Here is a 21816-nt window from a genome sequence, read left to right as displayed (position 1 = left end):
TTATATATTTTATTTTAATATATTTTATTTTATATAATATTGCAAAATATTTTTAACAAAGTGATAAAGTCGAAGAGTAAAAATGTTTTTAATAATATTACAGAGTGCAATGTAATGTAATTGTATTAGTTTTGAACTGCAAGCATATTACATTTTTTTGCTATAATGTAATTGCATTGCAATTTTAGATTACAATGATCTGTTGCAACACTGTAATGTAATTTAATTAGATACATTACAAAGAATGTGCTTTCACTTTCTTCATACCAAACATTATCTTAATTTAATTGATATACTAGTTGGAGGGTATGTCACTGTTCATTCCACTGTTAGTGTTGAAGGTGAACTATAAACAATGTTAGTCAAAATGAGTAGAACCTCTGTTGTTTTCTCTTTAACTCATTCAAATGAAAAAAAAATAAAATGACATAAAACAACACTTTTATAAAAAAATAAAAATAAAAATGTGCATAAGAATATATACTTAATAAAATAGAATAAACATATCATTAACTAATATATTCAAAATATGTAGTTATTATATAATTGATAAAATAATATATGAATTTTTAAATAAAGAGTGTATCAATGAACTATTAATTTCATGACAATAAAAAAATAAAAATATAAGGTTCATGTTAATAAATTATAATGTAAATGTTAAAATTAAGCTTAATTTTTTTATTTTTATAGAAAAATAGTTATTTTATTTTTATAAGGTCTTATTTTTACAATTTTAAAAAAGAAAGAAATGAAAATGAAAAATATTTAACATAAAAAATAATACTTAATTAAACAAAAAAAAAGATTAAATAATTCATTTAAAATATTTGATTATTTTATATATAGTATATTTATCTTATGAAAAGTAATATGATGGATGAAAATTATTTACATGCTTAATTTTACTTTTTTTTATTAAATATAATTTTAGAAGTTAGGGATTAGAAACTAATTCTTTGATAAGGATATATATTTATAATTAAAAATTATTCAAATATTAATGATAAAAAAATGATTATGCTTCAATTAAACCTATTAGCCGACCATTAAAAGGCGATGTGGTTTTAGCGCAAGCACTAACGCAGCAAATATAAGAGGCCGGTGCCGAGTCCACTAAGCCCCAAAATTATGCGCTGCATGAATATTCATGCCCGCCCACTTGATGCTGATTTTTTCTTTTTTCTTTATTTTTTTTTTACCTAATTTTTTGTCACCCCTATGAATTAATGAGGGTAAAAAATTATCACACACTCCCCACAACTTTATTTATTACTCTTAATACTCAAAACAAATCGTGAATTATTTAACAAAATTTAAATAAATTTTTATTTTTAATTATATTCAATTAAATCTTTATATTTTGAATTTGAATCAAATAAGTTTTTATAATTAATAGTTAATTAATTATTATTAATCAAAATATCTCTTCTCAATTTATATTATAAGACACTAATGTGGTGTTGATGAAAAAGGTAAAAAATGCGATATGATCATATCAGAATATCATATCATTATCTATTATAATATATTAATATATCATATAAGTATCATATCAGCGTTACATGGTATAAAATGACTGATGGTATTTTAATTAAGTTAATTATTAGTCATAAGAGTTCATTTGATTTAAAATAAAAATATAAAAACTTGTTTAACTCAAAATAAAAATATAAAGACTTGATTGAATATAATAAAAATATATAAAAAATTTTAAATAAAAAATTTTTTTTAATATTTTTTTTAAAAAAATATATTCAGCTGGATACATAAATCAAACCGTTAGTTAATTATTAATGTTTTGATTAACTTGATGACACGATAATATTAAAAAGATAATTTTATTTTTTATTAATTTTAAAATTTATTATTATGTAATTTTTTATTATTTTTTTAAAAAAATCAAAGAACACCATATTTTTGGGGAGTATCGGTGGGAAGTTGAATTTTTTTAAAAAAAATAATAATAATTCTTTAAATTAGTAAAAGAAATTTACATTTTTTATATTTTTTAGCATTATTTATATTTTTTATTATATTATTTATTTTAAAAATTAATAAAATTATGATTAAAAAATAAAAAATAAAAGTATATTATAAAATAAAAAAGGTACGAGGATATTGGCGCTTTCACCTTTTGTTTTGCTGGAATTTTGAGAAAACGCGAGGCCATAAAAGAGCAGGGGAAAGAAATTCAAAAAACTTGAGAGGGTGAACCAACGTGTGGGAGTTCTAAATACTCCACGTAGGACGCTCAGGGCAGAGAGATAAAAAGACAAAAACAAAAATCGTTACAGTTAAAAACAATAAAAAGGTTTTTCTTTTGGTTAATTTAATTTATATATATATTTATAATTTTAATGAGGAGCGTACATGCCGCTTAATTCTCGGCAATGTCAGCTCTCGCATGCCCGAGATTGTTACCTGCTGCAGGCGTAAGCCACGGTCCGTTCTCCACCATTTCCAATTTCTCTCATCTTTACCCATTTGTTATTTCTCCGCTCCGCTTTTTCCCCCTGGCTCGATCCAGTTCCAAAACTATTCATTTTCATCATCATCCATATAATTATCAGCTCACGAGCTAGATTTTCCTCAGCAGATTAATTATAAGGTATTCTTTTTAACTTCATTTAATTTCGCTTATATTTTATAATTTTGATCGATATTCAAGGTTTGCTAATTATGTATTTATTTTTTTTTATTTTAATTTTTATTTTCATACCTGATTTTTTAGGATTTGGTGTATATAATTTTCAGAGACGATCATGAAGTATAATTCTTGAGTATGTTTTTTTTTCTTTTGGAGTTAGATGATTGATTTGCGTATATTCTTCCTTTGGATCTGCGGTTATCTGATTGGTTGTGGAATTTGTAGAAGAGAGAGGCATTTGTTTGATTAGAACTCTAGCTCAAATTTGGCCTTGGATTGAGGATGCTGATATCTTGTGCATAATTTGTGTACCTAATTGCTGTAGAAAAATGGATTTTGTAAATTAGAGGTGTTCTTTTTGTTTGTAAATATGTGTTGAATGTGATTGAGTCCTCACAATTCGGGTGCAAAGAGAAGATAGGATGGTATTGATGTGCAAAAGTGTGTTAGTTTTGATTTGAAGTTTAAGCTATTAGGCCTAGGGGATGGCAGTTTTAGGTGTGGAGAATGTTAGATTTCGAGTGTGAGGTTGTGAAAGGTAGCTGATACGAGAATAGCTTGATTATGCATTATTGGTTCGTGGCTTGAAGAGGAGAAGAGTGGCTTGAGGAGCTAAGACATTGTCTATATGCAAGCAAATAGACCCAGGGGCTTGTTGGGGAACATGATCAGGGAGGTGCCTAGCCCGTCTGGTCATTTGGTTCAGCAAGAATCTACATCTGTTGTTCCTAATGCGGGAAAGAATGTAAATAATAATAATAATATCTCTGTACAGACAGGTGAGGAATTCTCCATGGAGTTTCTTCAGGAGTGTGTTAGTACAAGAGCAATTCCTGCTATATCAGATGCAGTTCAGATGCATGAGAAGAGGGCTGGGTTCAATCAGAACCAGAATCACCATCCGGGGTATCAAGATCTTGCCCGGATTCTTGGGTTGAAAAGAATGGACTCTGAGTGTGCTTCTGATATTTCTGATTTTGCATCTGCGAAAGGGTCTTTTAAAGGGAGTGAAAATGGGTCTTGCATTGAAAAATCAAGTAGATACCAGAAGCAAGATGGTGATATTGGGCAAGTGTCAAGGAAGGCATTTGGTGAATTGAATTGCGATAGGAGCCATCCAAATGGTTTTGGACCAACTACTCCACCCATTTATGCATGTGACTCTCCTAGTTCCAGCAACTTTAGTGGGCAGGGAGTTTCTGATGGATCTCAATCTGGGAAAATGAAATTTCTTTGCAGCTTTGGTGGAAAAATATTGCCTAGGCCTAGTGATGGCAAACTCAGATATGTTGGGGGAGAGACACGCATTATTTCCATTCAGAAGAGTCTTTCTTGGGAAGAGCTTGTGAGTAAAACTTCTGAAGTTTGCAACCAACCTCATTCAATCAAGTACCAACTTCCAGGTGAGGATCTTGATGCCCTTATATCTGTGTCTTCTGATGAAGACCTTCAGAATATGGTGGAAGAATACCATGGGCTAGGAAAGCTTGAAGGTTCTCAAAGGCTGAGGATATTTTTGATTCCTTTTGGTGAGTCTGAAAGTACATCTTCTGTTGAGTCTAGCACCATGCAGCAGAGCAATCCTGATTACCAGTATGTGGTTGCTGTCAATAGTATAGTAGATCCTAGTCCTAAAAGAACCTCTGGTGGGCAGTGTTTACCCAGTGAAGGAAGTCAACTAGGACCCGATTTGGATCATAAACATAGTTTCCACAAACCATGCCCAATGTCGGTAATCTCACTGGAGACTAAGGGTGGTTTTAATGCCTTGCATCCATCTCAGGTTTTCCATGATTCCCCAAATACTAACAGGTCCCCACTTCCATCTCCTCCTATTTCTCCACTACCTTTCCAACATGGAGATTCCAAAAGTGTTCATGCACTGCCGATTGGTGATGACTCCAGCATTGAAAGCAACAGTTCCTTCATTACAGCACACTTGAATCCTGAGTACTGCAGCACAGAAACTACTAACTATAAACATGCCCAACAGGTTCCACCTGCTTTGATGAATTATAATCACCCTCATGTAAAGGTTGATGCTGGCCAGACATACCAAGCTTATGGAGGGCAATTGCTAAACCCTGACCCCGGCAAAGATTCTTTGACTCTTTCCGTTTTAAACAAAAATAATAGTGATTATAATGGTGTCTCGCATGAGAGGTCTATGCGTAAGGAAATATCATTCCTTTCAGAAAAGCCTATCTCACATGCTGAAGCTCGGCTGAGTCTGTTGTCAGAATCTGTTGATTCCATTGATTCTCACCTAGGCATGTCACATGCATTTTCTGATTCAAAGCTACAGGAGCATGGAGGGAGGTCTGCTTACTGTTCACAAGAAGGAATGAGCCCATCTTCTCCTTTAAATTTTGCAAGGACTCAACCACCTTCCCTTATTGTTTCAAATGCTGTGCAGGAAAGGTTGATGCAACGGCATGATAACATTGATCTTATAAAGCCCAGGGAAGAAAATGATTTGCCAGCTATTGAATCTACATCAAAGTCAACACTGGATATGTTGAACTGTTCTCCACATTCTGAACCTTCTGTCTGGAATGAAACCATTCATAAGGGTACTGGTGACAGGAATGACAAGTGCCAAACAGCTAAAATTGATTTGAGTAAATCAAGTTTTGTGACACCAAACAATTATGATGAATATACTACAAGCTTGGATTCCAGGAACAGGTCTGATAAATGTGATGCATTTCTTCATCAAGGTGGAAAGCAATATGAGCGGAGATCGCCTGGTAGCAGTATGGAATACAACAATAAATCATCTAATGCAGACTGTAGCCAAACTTCTGTTTGTGGTATTGATTCTTGGGGAAAAGATTCACAAGTCTCTCTGAAGATGGTTACTTCATCCTTCGTTATAAAGAATAACATGGAGCATCTGCAGACCGTGGACAAAACCACCTCTGATATGGTTGAACATTGTGGATTTAATGGGAAAGTAATTGATGGACGAGGGAACATTACTTCATGTACCCAGAACCCTGAAGTAACTGGCTTACTTCCAAAGACTGGACAAGACTCAAGAATTGAGACCCCACGGGGTGGTATTATCCGTGAGTCATTGCATGGCCCAATGTCTCATGAACGACCACCATTGCAGCGTGTTGCATGTCGAAAGGATATATCTAAAGAAGATCAACTGAAGAGCTCAATCAATTTGCAAACATCTGCAGTTCATGTAGACCCTGGTCTGAGCTCAAACTTGCACAAGGATGACCTTCATGCTGTGTCAGAGAATCCAGCCAAATATGCAGCTTTTAAGACAGAGGTTTCTCTCATTGATGATGACCTTAATTATCTCAATCAGAATGCTGAGAGGATTGTGCTTATAGGATCTATGTATGAGAACTCAATTGTAGAAGATGTTATGGTTGCTCAGACAGAACCCTCAAGCAAGAACAAATGTCAAATCCAACCTGAGCCTGTAGTTATCTTGGAAGATGTGATCACTAGTGTGCCTTCCGGGGCTCAAGTTTCATCTGCAGTTGTCCCACGTGTGGATGTAATCAGCAGTGATCTCATATCTCCTATTGCAACAGAGCTGGATGATGTCATTCCAGAATCTGAGTCTGAGGTAAGATTTTTAAATTTATGTCATGTACATCTAGTTTTATTACTTGTATAGATGTTAGTAAACTTAGGTTGCTTAATGGCTTTGTTCATAGGATGCTGCAGCTGATATTCGAGACAAGGATGAGTCCTTCAGTGATGCCATGATAGCTGAAATGGAAGCCAGCATCTATGGCTTGCAGGTTCTACACTAAATTGATTTATACCTGTTTCCAATAAAACTTTATGGTTTAATACATGACCAGTTGCTTTGTAAAATTAGCTTCTAAAGTTGAATGAAAGTTTTCTAATTTTGATGTACAGATTATAAAAAATGCTGATCTTGAAGAACTGAGGGAGCTAGGATCTGGTACATATGGAACTGTTTATCATGGAAAATGGCGGGGAACAGATGTTGCTATAAAGAGAATAAAAAAGAGTTGCTTTTCTGGAAGATCATCTGAGCAAGACCGGCTGGTGGGTCTCCAGAGATATTTTCCTCTTATTTCTCCCCTTCTCTTCCCAGTTCCTAATTTTACATGTAGGAAAGTTGATACTGAATCTCATTAAAAGCATCGTAATGATTTATGGTAGAGATTTGAGGATATATGCTTGCATTATAAACATTTGAATGAGATTCATCTGGAAGCTATTATTTTGTCTTTGTTCACATTTGGAACATGCATTATTGTTTGTACTAGTTATTCTGTTCTATAAATTTTGGGTGCAGAAAGTTCTAGAGAGGGAAATATGGAATAATTTTTGCTGGTTAGGTGGTTTGAAAAGTGCACTTGCATCCTAGCTTTCAGCCACCAAAAAAAAAGAAGAAGAAGAAAAATTCTTGAAAATATTATTATTGTAAGTTGTGAAGTTTTATTCATGGGGGTAACCTTGCTCTTCTTCCTATTAGTCTCTTTTTGGCCTTTTGTCTTCTTGACTTCTGTTAAACTGAAATATATCCACTACTGTTGTTCTGACCTTCTCTTCTGCAATTTGAGATTGATAATCTGTTTTTGTTATATTTGGGAAGTTTTTTGTTCTTGAGTTAAATTGTTTGCAGTTGCATTGATATGTATCACAAGTCACATGTTATTATCAAGAAAGATTAGCCTGTGGGTGTCATCATTGCTTCAAATTTTGAATAAGGGTCTTGGGGAGAAAGACGAAAAAGGCCTTTTTATCCTTTGGGGGTGGGGTTGGTCTTGGTGTTTGATTGACCAAGATTAAGTCAATTGACTTAAATGTGAAAGATAGAAACAGGAGAAAATTAACTGAGAGGCTTGAGTCCAGTGGGCATTTTGCACTGGGTTATTGTTTTCCTCCCTTGCTTTCCTTTTGCTATTGTAATAGCAAGATGAAAGGGGGAATTCCCATTCTGTGGTAGTATTGAGATCCTTTGAATAATTTTGCTGCCATATTCTTCATAGCAATTTTGAATTATTTGCATGCCTGAAGCTGATGAACATTTGGCTGTACAGACCAAAGACTTCTGGAGAGAAGCACAGATTCTCTCAAATCTTCATCATCCAAATGTGGTTGCATTTTATGGAGTAGTACCAGATGGAACTGGAGGAACCTTGGCAACTGTAACTGAATATATGGTAAATGGATCACTTAGGAATGTCCTACTCAAGAAGGATAGGTAATACAGGTTCAATCCCTCAATCTTATAGTCCTTCACTCATTAATGATGCACTTATGGTGTTTTGAAATTCTTATGCAGATCACTTGATCGTCGCAAAAAGCTTATAATTGCCATGGATGCAGCTTTTGGCATGGAATACTTGCACTCCAAAAACATTGTCCATTTTGATCTGAAATGTGACAATTTGCTTGTCAATTTAAGGGACCCACAACGACCCATATGCAAGGTAATATGTTACAGACAAACTCCTCTCTGTCGAGATTTTTCTTCTTTGCTCAATCTCTCTAGTAGAGATTTGATTTCAAGATGTCGTAAGAATACAAATGGCGAGAGAGAAGAATTCTAAATTCTGGTTAAAATGAAATTTATTGTTTTTGGTCCAAGATGAATGCTGATCACATGCTTGGGTACAATTGAATAACCTCAAGCTTTTCAAAAAAGGAAAAAATTGAATAACCTCAGGAAGTTTTTCATTGGCTTTTTAATTGAAGCATGGCTACTGTGTACTTGTTTCTGTAGGTTGGAGATTTTGGATTATCAAGAATCAAGCGCAATACTCTTGTTTCTGGAGGTGTGCGAGGAACCCTCCCATGGATGGCACCAGAACTGTTAAATGGTAGCAGCAACCGAGTTTCTGAAAAGGTTAGTAGAGCCATATTCTAACATGTCTCACCACTGTGAAAGAAAGAAAATTGAAGCCAAATTTATACTATTTGATTTGACAGGTTGATGTGTTCTCATTTGGAATTTCAATGTGGGAAATCTTGACTGGGGAGGAGCCATATGCCGATATGCATTGTGGTGCCATTATTGGTAAGATTTCAATTTACCTAATGTGCAATTAGCTCTGGTAGTGAATATAAAATTCACACGCATGTGATTGGGAGGTTTTGACATGTTATCAATTCCAACTGTGGAGGAATACATTAGCTAAAAATGAAAATGGTCTATTGATATTTTCTTTGGCATATATGGATTGGATTGTACAAAATCAAATCTCCCTGGAGTATGAGGATTGCATGTGATTTTCACTTTTCTTTTATATTTCATATTTTCTATTTACAGTAAGACAATAGTTCAGAAAGTTCCAAAAAGCAAGCCAAAAATAGGCTAAAACAAATTATTATACTCACCTTTTAAAGTTGGCTTCACTGGGAAGTTTACTCATGAGCTAGCAATGCTGGTAGTGATGATCCTAGGAACTGAATCAAGTGGTTAGTTTTGTTGAAGATGAAGTGCAAACAGTTTTATGGAGAGGTGTAAAAGTAGCTAGTTTTTACAACTGGGCTCAAGTGCTCTTGTTCTGTAGGAATACAAAACAACAAAACTAAACAACTCACAAAAAACTTCATGTCATATCATGATCTGTATGGATTCATCTTCCTTGTTTTCTATTTTTTGGTTGAGTAGTAATGACCCTACCTTTTTTTTTTTTTTCTGCTTGTGACTGAAAAATAAATGAAAACCTTCTGCTTCTACCTAAATATGGCTTATGTTTGATTGGCGAATTTTGATTAAAGGGGGGATAGTGAAGAACAGTCTTCGACCTCCTATTCCAGAGCGTTGTGATCCCGATTGGAGGAAGCTGATGGAACAGTGCTGGTCTCCTGATCCTGAATCTAGACCATCATTTACCGAGATAACAAACAGATTGCGATCCATGTCTATGTTGCTTCAGCCCAAGGGACATAACAATCAGGCAAGACAAACAAGGCCTAATGTTACGGCTTGAGTCAATCATTATACGCGAGCACCTGTTTCGTTTGCAGGTACACCTCTGATCTTCAAGGATGAGCATGAATAGTGTTTGATCATTGATGGCCAAATTTTTTTCCCTCTTCTCACCTTTGTTAATAAATATATCTTGATTTGTTTATTCTTTTTGTAATAGAGTACCTGAGGTCATACTAGTAAGCCGCCAAGAGAACATTTATATAGAGTTGTCCAACTAGTTTACTATGGATGATTTTGTTGAAAATAGTATGTCTATATGTATATACACTCATTCAGAAAGAAAAAAAAAAGGGCATTAGGTTAGAGTTGCTTTGATCTATCTCCTTTCTTTAATGGTTTCTACATCTTCATTATTTTCTTGGCGGTGCTTTGTGAACACATATGGTCTGAAATATACAGCCAGAAAATTTCTATGCAACAGTACTTGTAAAAAGCCCAGCAAGTAAAGTTGTTCACTTGTTCTAGGATATTCCTTTTAGTTTAATTGTTTATTTGTTCCTTTTTTTCTTTAACTGTAAAAGTTATGCTTTTTTCTAAAACAAAAATCCCACAAGAAGGGGAGGATTGATATCAGAGAGGAGGTTTATGTTGATTTATATAAATTTTTGGGTAAAATATCCCTACTCTATTAAGTTTGGTCTATAATTCTATGCAAGTTTATTAGTATTAAAAATAAAAAATCTATTTCAAAAGAATATTTTTCATTGGATATATAAATCTTACTATTTGTGTTTTTGTTTTTTTGATGACGTGGTATTAATTTTTAGATAATTATTCCCTTTGTACAATTGAGTCACACTAAGTCACTATTAGGTAACAAAAAAAATAAGTATAATACTCAAATAAGTCCCGAAATTATTCAAGGATATTCAAATAAGTTTTTATGCTTTTATTGCGTATAATCAAACTTCGTATTTTTATTATGGATCAAATAAATTTTTATGATTAATTATTGATTAATTGTTACTAGTAAAAATATCACTTGTCATTTTATATTTACATGGTATTAACATGACATTAATGTAGAAAGTGAAAAATATCACATAATCATGTTATCATATCAAATTAATATGTTATGTTATCAACAATTATCGTATGTCAACATGTAACATTATAATTAATTATAATATTTTAACATATCACATTAACATTACATAACATAAAATAACAAATGACATTTTGATAAATCAATTAATAGTTATGAGGATTTATTAGACTCAAAATAAAAAATATAAAAGTTTGTTTAATTTTAAATAAAAATACAAAGATTTGATTTAACATAATAAAAGTATAAGAGTTTATTTAAATTTTTTTAAATAATTTAGTAACTTTTTTGTATATTAGCAATCAACAAAGCACAACAAGAATGATTTAGCATTTTTTTTCTCCCCTACAGTCGACTCTTTCATCTTCTCTCTAAAAATGTAAAAACCTCAATTTTGAAATTGGTTGAGGTTCTGAAATTTTGTAATTTTTTTTTCCTGAAGTCTTTTTTGTGATTTTTTGTTTTTAAATTTTTCTGGCTTATTTTGAAACAAGGCAGAGAGGGAAAAAAAAGAGTCTAGAAACAAACTCAAACTGCAAGTACCCTCTTCCCTGCCACTGTCCGTTTCCATTTTTCTTTCTATTGGACGATTTCACCAAATCAAGCTACTTCCCTTGCAAGGAACATCTCAATCATGTGGGTGAACTTGAAAAAAATTTGGTATGTTTATGAACAAAGTAGAGGAAAGAATCTTCTCAAATGCCAACAACTCAACTTGGTTGAAGTCAACAAAAATCACACTCACACTCACAAAGACTAAGGAGGCTTAATGGGTCTATGGTTTAGACCCATTCTTTCCTTTTTAAAAAGCAAATTCTTCCACTTTTAAAAAACAAATGCAATCAAGAAAGAAAAAAACCCACAGTGGAAGGAATTAAAGTATCTTCCCAAAAACCCAACCCAATTTTGGTTGAAGTCAACAAAAATAGGTTGACCAAGGACTAAAGAGGTTTAATGGGTTGAAAGCTTGAAATGGTTTAGTCTTATTTTTTTAAAAAAAAATAAATAAATGCAAACAAAGAAAAAAAATACCCACTGGGATAAGTAATTAAAAAGAAATTAAAAAACTAAAGAAGTTAAAGAAGATAGGAAAAAATTTTTAAAAAATGTAAACAAGAAAAAAAATGTCCACCGTGGGAAGGAATTAAAAACAAATCAAAAAGCTAAAGAGGTTAAAGAAGAGAAGATACAAAAAAGGAAAAAAAAAATCTAAAGGCTAAAGAGATTAAAGAAGAGAAGGAAAACATAAAAAGGAAAAAAATAATATAAAAGGTTAAAGAGATTGAAGAAGAGAAGAAAGATAAAAAAAAAGTTGTGGGGGTGCCTGCTATTTATTTAAAGGACATTTGTTGATCTTGTTCGAGATTTTGAAGTCGATTATTTATTTTTAATATTAATAGATTTGTATATAATTATGAACAAAATTTAAAGGCGTAGAGTATTTTACTTTAAAATTTTCAATTGATTTGTAAAACATTTTACATTTGTATTAATTTTATATTTAAAAATCATTTTTATAATTTTGTTTACTTTTTGATATTAAAAAGTCCTAAAACTATCTTATAAAAAAATTTAAAATTTAAATATTAATATACATTAAAGTCAAATTTGTTTTAAAATTTAATGAAAATTAAATAAGAAAAAGGAAAATAATTCGAAACAGAAAGGGTGATGAATTTGAATGATAATTCTATGCAAAAGAGCGAATTACAAATAAGGTTGTTGGGTATTTCATGTTCACACCCTCAAGTCTATAAACGTCATATTCCTACTTTAAAGCTAAAAACATACATTCCATCACAATCGTAAGATGCAATAGAAGGGTTGACGGTCGTTCGTCCTACTCCTGGTAATAGGAATATTCCCTGAAAAATATATGTTTTTCACATTTCGCACTACCTCATTTTAGGTACAAAAGTTACCTTTTGCTTGCATGAAACTATTAATATTAGAAATGAATACTTCCTGTCAAAAATATAAATATAAAATATAAAATATAAAAAAATTAAAATATTTTTTTATTAATTTTAAATTTTTTTTATATCAATTAAAAAAATTCAAAAAGCACTCATTTGAATTTTTTTTATAAAAATAATATAATAATAATTTTTAAAATTAATAAAAAATAATATTATCTTTTTAATATTATCACGTCATCAAATTAATAAAAATATTAATAATTGAATTTATGTATCCAACGCAAGATATATTTATGAGATAGAGTATCTTTTTCAAAAACTAATATATTCCTTTTGAAATTTTAATTAAATTTAAGAATAAGCTTAAAATAAATTAAAGTAAAATTTTATTTTTTATTATAAATTTAATCAATTTTTAATTAAATATTATTTATTATTTTATATTATGTGATACTAACATATAATAATAAATAATAACATAATATATAAATATTATCACATGACATTTTTTTTTGTAACATCATATTAAGATTAATGATAATTAATTATAAAAATTTATTTAATTTAAAATTAAAATATAAAAAATTAATTAAATATAATAAAAATATATGTTTTTGTTTTTGGAAGAAGTGAGATTATAATAAGATTTTGAATTGAAATATTTCTTTTGTTTTTTATAACACTGAGACTTGACAGTTGTGAGATCTCTGGAATCCGAATTTGCGTGTAACAAGGCAACGAAACAGTGTTCCGATTTCCGTATTCTCGGTGGTTGAAACCTTAAAAACAAACATAAAAGGCCAAAAAAAAAAAAGTAGAGACAAAAAAATGTGCCACCAGACCAACCACCAAGAATATATAATATATATATATATATAAACAAATAAATAAATAAATAAATCCAGGTCCAGGTGCAACACGTGAGAGTAATTTTCGTGGAAGAACCCTAAGTGAGAGTAATGGTTGACCATTCTCACACACTTATAATTTTATCCATTGTTCCATCTTCGACCGCACTATATATGATACATTTAAGCCTACAGACAGTAAAATTGACTCAAACTTGAAAAAACTGTTTAACTCGTTTGAATCAATTAGTTCAAATTATTGATTTTTTTTTCTAATCAAATCGAATTGAATTCAAACGAGTTGAATTCAGATAACAAGCGATCGGTTGCTTCCTAGTTTTGACCAAACTCGCCAGCAGAAAAAAAGGCATCTGTGTTAGTTAAGTTATTATCATAAAGCATTAACCTTTGAAGAGAGAGGAAACAAGTGAAAGACAGAAACGACATGGACATGGAGAAAGCACTCAACAGACAGAGAATTTTGCTTCATCATTTACGACCCTCTTCTTCTTCTTCTTCTTCTCATCAATCATTTGACTCTGCTGCTGCTGCTGCTCTCTTTGTAAGCATGACCCACTTTGTTACATTTTTTCTTCTTAAGATTACTTTCTTTTTTTTTTTTTGAGAAAGTGTGTTGTTTTTCATTTGATCAGCCTTCACATTGTGCTGCTGGGGATGGCTCTGCTTATCACCGGACCGCTGCTTTTGCCGATGATGTTGTGATTGTGGCGTAAGTCTTTTCCTTTTTTTAAAAAAAAAAAAAATTCTTTGGTATAAATATTTTTTACTTGACAAGTATATTTTGTGCTGAAAGAAAGATAGCAAGGATCACGAACTGGAATTTAGATCCCTGTCGAAGCTCCAATGGATATTTGCTATTTGAGCTAAATTTAAGTGACAAAATTCATAGCATGATTAGTGTTTTGGGGTTATAACGTAACCACCCATCCAATTCGAGCAGTAGAAGGTTTTGCAAGTACTGTATGTACTAGTAAAATAAATATATTTTGTTATGCCTGAAAAGCTTTGATGTTGTAATCAAAAAGGGGGGCAACGCGTTGTTTCACAGGGCATGCCGCACTGCGATTTGCAAGGCAAAGCGTGGAGGCTTCAAGGATACACCCGCAGATGATTTACTTGCCCCTGTATTGAAGGTTAGATGCTTTTGGTCTTTTTCATATATTAAGTTGTCTTTGAAATCATATTTGTTTTGCCTCCTACCTTGAGTTAATTCCCAATTCAGGCTTTGATAGACAGAACAAAGTTGAACCCAAGTGAAGTGGGGGATATAGTTGTTGGAACAGTTTTGGCACCTGGCTCACAAAGAGGAATGGAGTGTAGGATGGCTGCATTCTATGCTGGTTTCCCTGGTATACTTATTCTTTTGAATTTCTTATTCTTGGACCCTTTAATGGTTTCTTGTCTTTATGGAAATTTGAACTGTTTGTTGTTTTGTAAATTATTTACTTGTTAATTGCTTTTGGTATACTAAATTGGAGTCACACCAAGATTTTTGCTATGTTGATAATAGAAATATAAATTGGAAGGCTTGCATCGAATTCTAAGTTGTTGGTTTCATTTGTTTACAGTTCCTTTTGTATATACATATGGCTAATGCAATTACCTGTTTCAACCAGATACGGTGCCTATTAAGACTGTCAACAGGCAATGTTCATCTGGCCTACAAGCAGTTGCCGATGTTGCTTTTTGCATAAAAGCAGGATTATATGATATCGGTAAAGATATTTGATCTTATTAATATATTTGATTGCTGAGAAAGATTTATTCTGGAATATATGAGATTCCCTTCACCTTGGTATTAACCTTCTTGGTTTTCAATGTAGGCATTGCTGCTGGATTAGAGAGCATGACAACTGATAAAGTTGTTCCTGGGGTTAGCAACGTTAACCCAAAGGTATCTTGAACATCTACTTTGTATTAACTATTTAGGATATGTTTTCTATTGACGTGTTAATATGCAACTAAATTTATATTTACAGGTAGAGAGCTTTGCCCAGGCCAGGGATTGTCTTCTTCCCATGGGCATTACTTCTGAAAATGTTGCACAGCGCTATGGTGTGACACGGCAAGAGCAAGACCAGGCTGCTGTTAGTACTGTGAATTGGTCAATGTACTTTTTATCTGCTGATGCAAACATAATCTTTATTACTCTGAATGTCTTAAATTTGCAAACATAGGTTGAATCTCATAGGCGTGCTGCTCATGCAACAGCCTCTGGTAAATTCAAAGATGAAATTATCCCTGTAGCTACTAAGGTAACTTTGTGTGGAAAATTATTCTGGTCTAGAATTTTTATGATATTTTGTTAACTTATGTTAATCTGCAAAGATTGTGGATCCCAAAACTGGAGAAGAGAAGCCAGTCACAATTGTGGTGGATGATGGAATCCGCCCAAACACAAACATGGCAGATCTAGCAAAGTTGAAGCCTGCATTTAGAAAGGAAGGGGCCACGACTGCTGGTATATGATCATGAAATTTGTGAAACTTTTTTCTCAGACAAGAACAATCATGCAATTTGAATAAAAGTTGTGTTCCTATTTGTTTCTTAGGAAATGCTAGCCAGGTAAGTGATGGTGCAGGAGCGGTCCTCCTTATGAAGAGAAGTTTGGCTATGCAGAAAGGACTCCCAATCCTTGGGGTATTCAGGTAATGGAAACTGCTTATATCAAAGTCTCTAACACAGATAAAGAGTGCTTGCTTAGCAACTTCAAGTTGAGTTGGGCTGATTTATCATTTATTTATTCTACATGATCTTTTGGCGAACCAGTAAATGCTGGTTGCATTTTGTGTTCTTTCTCTTAATGTACTTAAATATACTGAGCAGAAATCAATGACATTCTTAAACAGAAGTTCACTAACTTGAAGCTACAAAATCTTTATTGTAGAAGTAAGTTTCCCTAAGAGAGGGCAAAGTAGGAAACAGGATAGTTATTTCTTACCCCTGCCTCCCCTGCTTTTTTTCTTGGCTTTGATTTTTTAAGGTAATGGTCTACCTCAAAATTCCTTCCGTGTGATATCCTCTCCACTGAAGGAAGCACGCTGCTCTCTTTCCTGATTGGATTTCTCAAATTAATATTAGTAGGATCACTAACAAAATTCAATACATGGTGCCAAAGTTCTGTCACCTGACCAGAAAAGAACAGTAGAAGAAGCAAGGGCTTTGAGAGAGAAAAGGGTAAACAGTAAGTAAATATGCACAGAAATGCCTACCAAGTTTAGGACTTGAAGAATTAGGAGCAAAGTAAAAAAAGAGGGAAATGTTTGCTGTGCTTCATAATCAGTTGTCTTTTTCTAGTCATATGTGTGTAGCTTAAAAGGTCTGATTACCGTGGGAGAATTTTAGGTTGGAGTGGATATATAAATTCACACTTTTTGAGCTCCTCACACTGTTTTCCAATGCTCCTTTTGCAGAAGTTTTGCTGCTGTTGGTGTGGATCCTGCTGTGATGGGCATAGGTCCTGCTGTTGCCATACCAGCTGCGGTTAAGTCTGCAGGTCTTGAGCTTGCTGATATAGACTTGTTTGAGATAAATGAGGTAATGGGTTTCTTTGATTGATTTTATTTTGAAGGTGAATTTTATTTGAGTTTTTCTTTCTTTTCTAATTATGCAATTTGTATTTTCCCCCAGGCATTTGCATCCCAGTATGTATACTGTTGTAAGAAATTGGAGCTTGATAGTGAAAACGTCAATGTTAATGGAGGTGCAATAGCCCTTGGGCATCCTTTGGGTGCTACAGGTACTTATCTAACAGAAATTTGACAATATGTGACAAAAAACTGCCCCTGTTAACTGAGCTTGTGATAAACAACGAAAGTTGTACACAAGCTGAGAAACAGACATACAGAAGTGTGTGTGTATGTATATATGGTCTTCTATAAACATATATATATGTGTGTCTAAACAAATACTTAATTGCCTGTTCTAACTCTTCCAGAGGCTAAGCTTGGTCTTGAGGGTATTAATTTAAGCTATATACTATTTTGTATATCAGGTGCTCGCTGTGTCGGAACTCTATTGTATGAGATGAAGCGTCGTGGCAAGGACTGTCGCTTTGGAGTGATCTCAATGTGCATAGGTCTCTCTCTCTCTCTCTCTCTCTCTCTCTCTCTCTCTACCAAAACATGAAAAAAGCCAAAGAAGATTCAGATTCAGCTCTAACCTTAGTCGAAATAATGAATTGGTAACATTTTATGTCAGCATGGGCTGTACAACCTAATGGACTGAAGATCACAACTTCATTTTTTCTTTTGGGGATAACATAGTAAATTGAGAAAGCCCAGCCATACCTTTCTTTGCCTTGCATTTACTCATAGGTTACTGAACGCATTGACAGAATCATAGAGGTGGTTTTAAAGAATTCAACTAAATTAGCAGTGGGTTTAATGGTTTTCAAGCTGACTTTACCAGAGTAGCAAGCAGTTACTGGATTTGGCTTTACTCTGCAATACGCAAAATAAATTGTCGATGTGATAAACCAATTATCAAGCCATAACAATTGAACTGATAGACGTTTAGCATGGTTCATTTTCTTTCTTGATCTGGTTAAGAAACCGATGCTGTTGTCACTGCAGGCAGTGGAATGGGGGCTGCAGCTGTTTTTGAAAGGGGAGACTGTGTTGATGAATTCTGCAATGCTCGAGCTGTCAAAAATGACGAGTTTCTATCCAAGGATGCTCCATAGATAGATATGTTTGTTGGCATCTTATTATTTGTATTCAATATGACTCAACATATTCACAAAATTAGATAATTGTCTGCCTGTCAAACCTGCATATTGGAAATCAAAATAAAGCTATCTGTGCAATAGCTCAAGAATGTGGCCGGGCAAAAGTACTCTTTTGTTTACAGGTGATTTGAATATGTATCCATTCTGTAATGTCGTCCTGTGATTGTGATTGGAATATGTTCCTATTTTCTATATACTGTGTCATTTAAGAATGAGGTTTGCCAGGGCAGAAATCATACATCTTAATGATCATCTATTGAAGATTCCGAAGCAAAACTTCTTTTAACCATGCATTTATCGAACCCTGAGCTGAGAATGCTTCTGCTCTTCTGTACTTCTTGTCCCTGTTTACTTATTTGCCAAGGATTACTAAAACCACGCTTGAAGTTCAGTAACGTGGACCAGTAAGCACATCTGTCCCATGCTCAAGGGAAAGCAAGTTGTTTTCATCTTTTAACCCCAAAAGTAGTTACAAATTTCATATTCTCATGCCTTGAGACCCAATCCACTCCCCACCACACCCCCACCCCAACCCCCCTTCACAAGGCTGTCGGAACATGACTATAACTTTTGCTTGGTAAATACCAATGAAGGCGGAAAGGACTGATAAAAACAAAAGAAGCTAAACCATTTTATCTCAAACCTGGCTATTATTAGTTCTTAAGGCTGGATAGGCAAATCAAATATTAGTGTGCATTATGCACAGTACACGCACAGCAGCCTATAAAACAGGTATATGCAAACTGTTATGTACCTCCACATAGAAACGAGATTGGCATAATTGACGTCACCTTTCCTAGTGACTTGAACTAGCATCAATATTTTTCAGAAGAGATAGCATTCAACTCCCTCATAATATGTTCGAAATGATGATACATATAAAGTGACACTAACTTTCCTAGTGACTTGAAATAGCATCAATTTTCTGAGAAGCAAAAGCATTCAACTCTGTCATAATATTTTTGAAATGATGATGCATATAAAGTGACATTAGAACTATCAGCATTTCAAAGTCATGATAAGCATAACCAATCATTCATCATAACAGTAACTAGGGCCAACTCTGTCATATGACCATTCAACTTGGAGAATCTTACAGTGACTGGGGTAAATAATAAGAGCTTTCCTTGTGCACCAGAATTCTCATTAAAACTGAGAACATAGCCTGGAACCAATCTCATTAAAAGGGAGTAAAAGAGAAACAGGCAGGAGCTGACAGTCATTCTGGATCAGGTGAGCCTCCTGGAACCAGCTGCATTGCACAAAAACAATTAGTATGACGAATTTGATACTTGAATCCATTAAAATTCTTTAAGCTGGGTGGCATCAGGTTTTCTTTTTTGTCAAATTGCTACCTTTTGGCTCTAGTTGGAGATCTACAGTTTATATGCTTATATCTAGCAGAAAGTTGCTCCAACCTTAATCAAATACTGTAATCCTCATAAATAATTAAATATACCAATCTGAATTGCTAAGTAATTATGATTCTAACAAGAAGGGTGTTAATTAAATCAGAAACCATTCAATCTTACAATAGCAATGTTGTTTCCATTAAGCAAAATCTGATCAAGCTTTGTGATCCGTCTTCCTTCAGCAGTGATCTCACTGTGATATGCAAACAGAAACAGAGAAGCAATCAAGATGAATACAAGCTTTGAAGCAATTACTTATGAATGCAGACAAACAAGGGGCAGATATGTTGCTAAGCCAATAAAAGTCAAATAAAAAAATGTATTGTTCAACAAAGCACTATTCTTTTCAAGTCAATGTGAGAAAAAAAATCAAACATCTTGCCACTCCAGAAAGAAAAGACCACCACCACCTAGCAAAACCAATGTGAAATATTGCACAATCAAGCAATGAATATCAAATGGGACACAATGTGAAAGAAGACGAAGCAGCTAGTGCAGTTAGCTAAGTGAGAGGACGTCCAGCCCAAAACAATTTTTCTCTACACAGACAGCTGGTTCTCAACCTGTTCCTTCTGCAATGAGGGTACTAACAAATACAAAGTTACCAGTAATTAAAATGGTTTGCTGAAAAAACTTGCCATGGATTGGTAGGAAATAGTACAAGGCCACACTCTATCCCAACAAATTTATAAGCCATCTCACTTTCTCCGGTTACCACCATGCTACTTGGAAAGAATTTCAACATTGAACTAAAAGGTGAAAAGCAAAGCTTCAATCCATAGGAATTCTGCTTCAAAAACGAACTTAAAATTTGAGACTTCGAAGTAATTTAAGGGGAAAGAAAGGCTACCCGGGTTTGACATATGTTAAAGACATACGACCTTGCTATGTACCCAGAAATCAAAACTCCAAATTGCTCCCTTTCCCATCACTTTCCTAAGCCCATTTTCTTGTGAGAAAACCTAAAACCCTAAAAAGCCTGATACACACAAAACAAAAATAAAACCTTGCCGGTGCACTTAAAGCCGATGTATCTATGTCTAAACATTCAATAAAAAGGTTGGAAAGAAGGGAAGAACTTTACTATTCGGTGACATCTTCGAGGACCATGTTGACGTAGACATCAAAGCCTCTTAGAGTACCCACAAGCTCCTTGTCCCCTTTCATTATCACCCATATTTTGGAGCCAATGCACCTGTCAATCAACTCTGAGAAGCAAATAAAAGAAACCTAAATCAGCATTTTGTCTGACTTTCTCGAGAAAGTGAAGGAAAAAGAAGAAAAGTCACCTGATGGAAGAAGCTGCGAGGGATTGTTTGCCATTACTTTGAGAGAGTCCAGCCGAAAGAAAAGCTCCCAATTTTGATTCAACTTTTTGTCAAAACCAAACCGGTATTTTGTTTTTCTTTAAAATTACAAGGAGGCAAGCGGGCCGTTTTGGCCCAATAGACTACACCCTTGACCCAGCAGATATGTGGGTCTCGTGGTGCGCGGTACGGCCCAACTCATTGCTCACCGTCTAAACATTCAAATCCCACGTACGGGCATTAGCGTGTGACACCTCGTACATGTGGGATGTGGATTTCGCAGAGAAATTTATTACTAGACAATTTTGCATATGACATTGGAATACAATATGAATACCATACGAATTTAGATATATTTAGATTTAGATTAATTGTATTTTATATATTAAACGTGTCGACATGATTAATATATAAATAAATCGTATCTTAATTATATCAAATTTGCTTAATTTGTCTAAAACATAATTAATTAATTATGTTATCGTGTATATATATAAAATCCGTGATTCGTTTATATTTGTTTATTTAATCATGTTTATGTGTTGTATAAATACGGCTTGTATAGTATTAAGATCGATTTATTGATCTATTTAAATATTAATATTTTTATTATGGTTAAAATTTATTGATATTAAATTTTATTATATTTAATAAATATTATGATATTTATAATTTTTTGTTATAAATTTGAATAATAAAATAATATTTTACTTTACATATTTTAATTTAATTGTTTTAATTATGTTGATGGCATGTTAATCGTGTAACCGAATTATAAATCGTATAAATTTTGATCGTGTTAATTGTGTTGTGTTGTATAAAATTTAGTGTGACACGTTTACTAAATGTATTAATCCTATTGAGTCATGCTACACATTTATTAAATGTATAAGACTAAAGTTTACCTTGTGCATTGCACACATGTTAAATTAAAAACAT

The 21816-nt window shown here is 33.3% G+C and overlaps 3 protein-coding genes across 4 annotated transcripts; 2 read left to right on the top strand and 1 right to left on the bottom strand.

Moving 5' to 3' along the window:
* The first annotated feature begins 2323 nt into the window (after positions 1-2323).
* On the top strand, positions 2324-9915 carry LOC110429320 (kinase superfamily with octicosapeptide/Phox/Bem1p domain-containing protein). Of its 2 annotated transcripts, XM_021445293.2 has the most exons (10): positions 2324-2611; positions 2735-6242; positions 6334-6420; positions 6542-6694; positions 7696-7859; positions 7941-8088; positions 8382-8504; positions 8588-8675; positions 9383-9631; positions 9754-9915. In XM_021445293.2, exons 2-9 carry the CDS (start codon positions 3279-3281, stop codon positions 9592-9594), a joined length of 3939 nt encoding a protein of 1312 aa, XP_021300968.1. In that variant the 5' UTR covers positions 2324-2611; positions 2735-3278; the 3' UTR covers positions 9595-9631; positions 9754-9915. The 2 variants fall into 2 exon arrangements, with proteins under 2 accessions (XP_021300968.1, XP_021300967.1); XM_021445292.2 differs by having other exon boundaries at positions 2328-2611; positions 2811-6242; positions 9383-9915.
* A 3673-nt stretch (positions 9916-13588) lies between these two features.
* KAT5 (peroxisomal 3-keto-acyl-CoA thiolase 2) lies at positions 13589-18370 on the top strand. The gene is made up of 14 exons (XM_021445508.2): positions 13589-13970; positions 14062-14138; positions 14478-14562; positions 14652-14778; positions 15046-15144; positions 15253-15323; positions 15409-15516; positions 15607-15684; positions 15758-15890; positions 15981-16077; positions 16843-16966; positions 17060-17168; positions 17424-17507; positions 18004-18370. The coding sequence occupies exons 1-14, from the start codon at positions 13854-13856 to the stop codon at positions 18111-18113; spliced, it is 1419 nt and encodes a 472-aa protein (XP_021301183.1). The 5' UTR covers positions 13589-13853; the 3' UTR covers positions 18114-18370.
* An 830-nt stretch (positions 18371-19200) lies between these two features.
* On the bottom strand, positions 19201-21016 carry SAD1 (Small nuclear ribonucleoprotein family protein). Its single transcript, XM_021418685.2, has 4 exons — positions 20860-21016; positions 20655-20778; positions 19691-19763; positions 19201-19410 (listed from the first exon to the last, which is right to left on the bottom strand). The coding sequence occupies exons 1-4, from the start codon at positions 20891-20893 to the stop codon at positions 19378-19380; spliced, it is 264 nt and encodes an 87-aa protein (XP_021274360.1). The 5' UTR covers positions 20894-21016; the 3' UTR covers positions 19201-19377.
* Positions 21017-21816: the final 800 nt, after the last annotated feature.

Source organism: Theobroma umbraticum, unplaced genomic scaffold, assembly GCF_002168275.2.
Source record: "Theobroma umbraticum cultivar Fairchild unplaced genomic scaffold, ASM216827v3 scaffold_44.0, whole genome shotgun sequence".
Lineage (NCBI taxonomy): Eukaryota > Viridiplantae > Streptophyta > Magnoliopsida > Malvales > Malvaceae > Theobroma > Theobroma umbraticum.
Note: the sequence above shows the minus strand (reverse complement) of the source record. Positions and strands in the feature narration are given on the sequence as shown.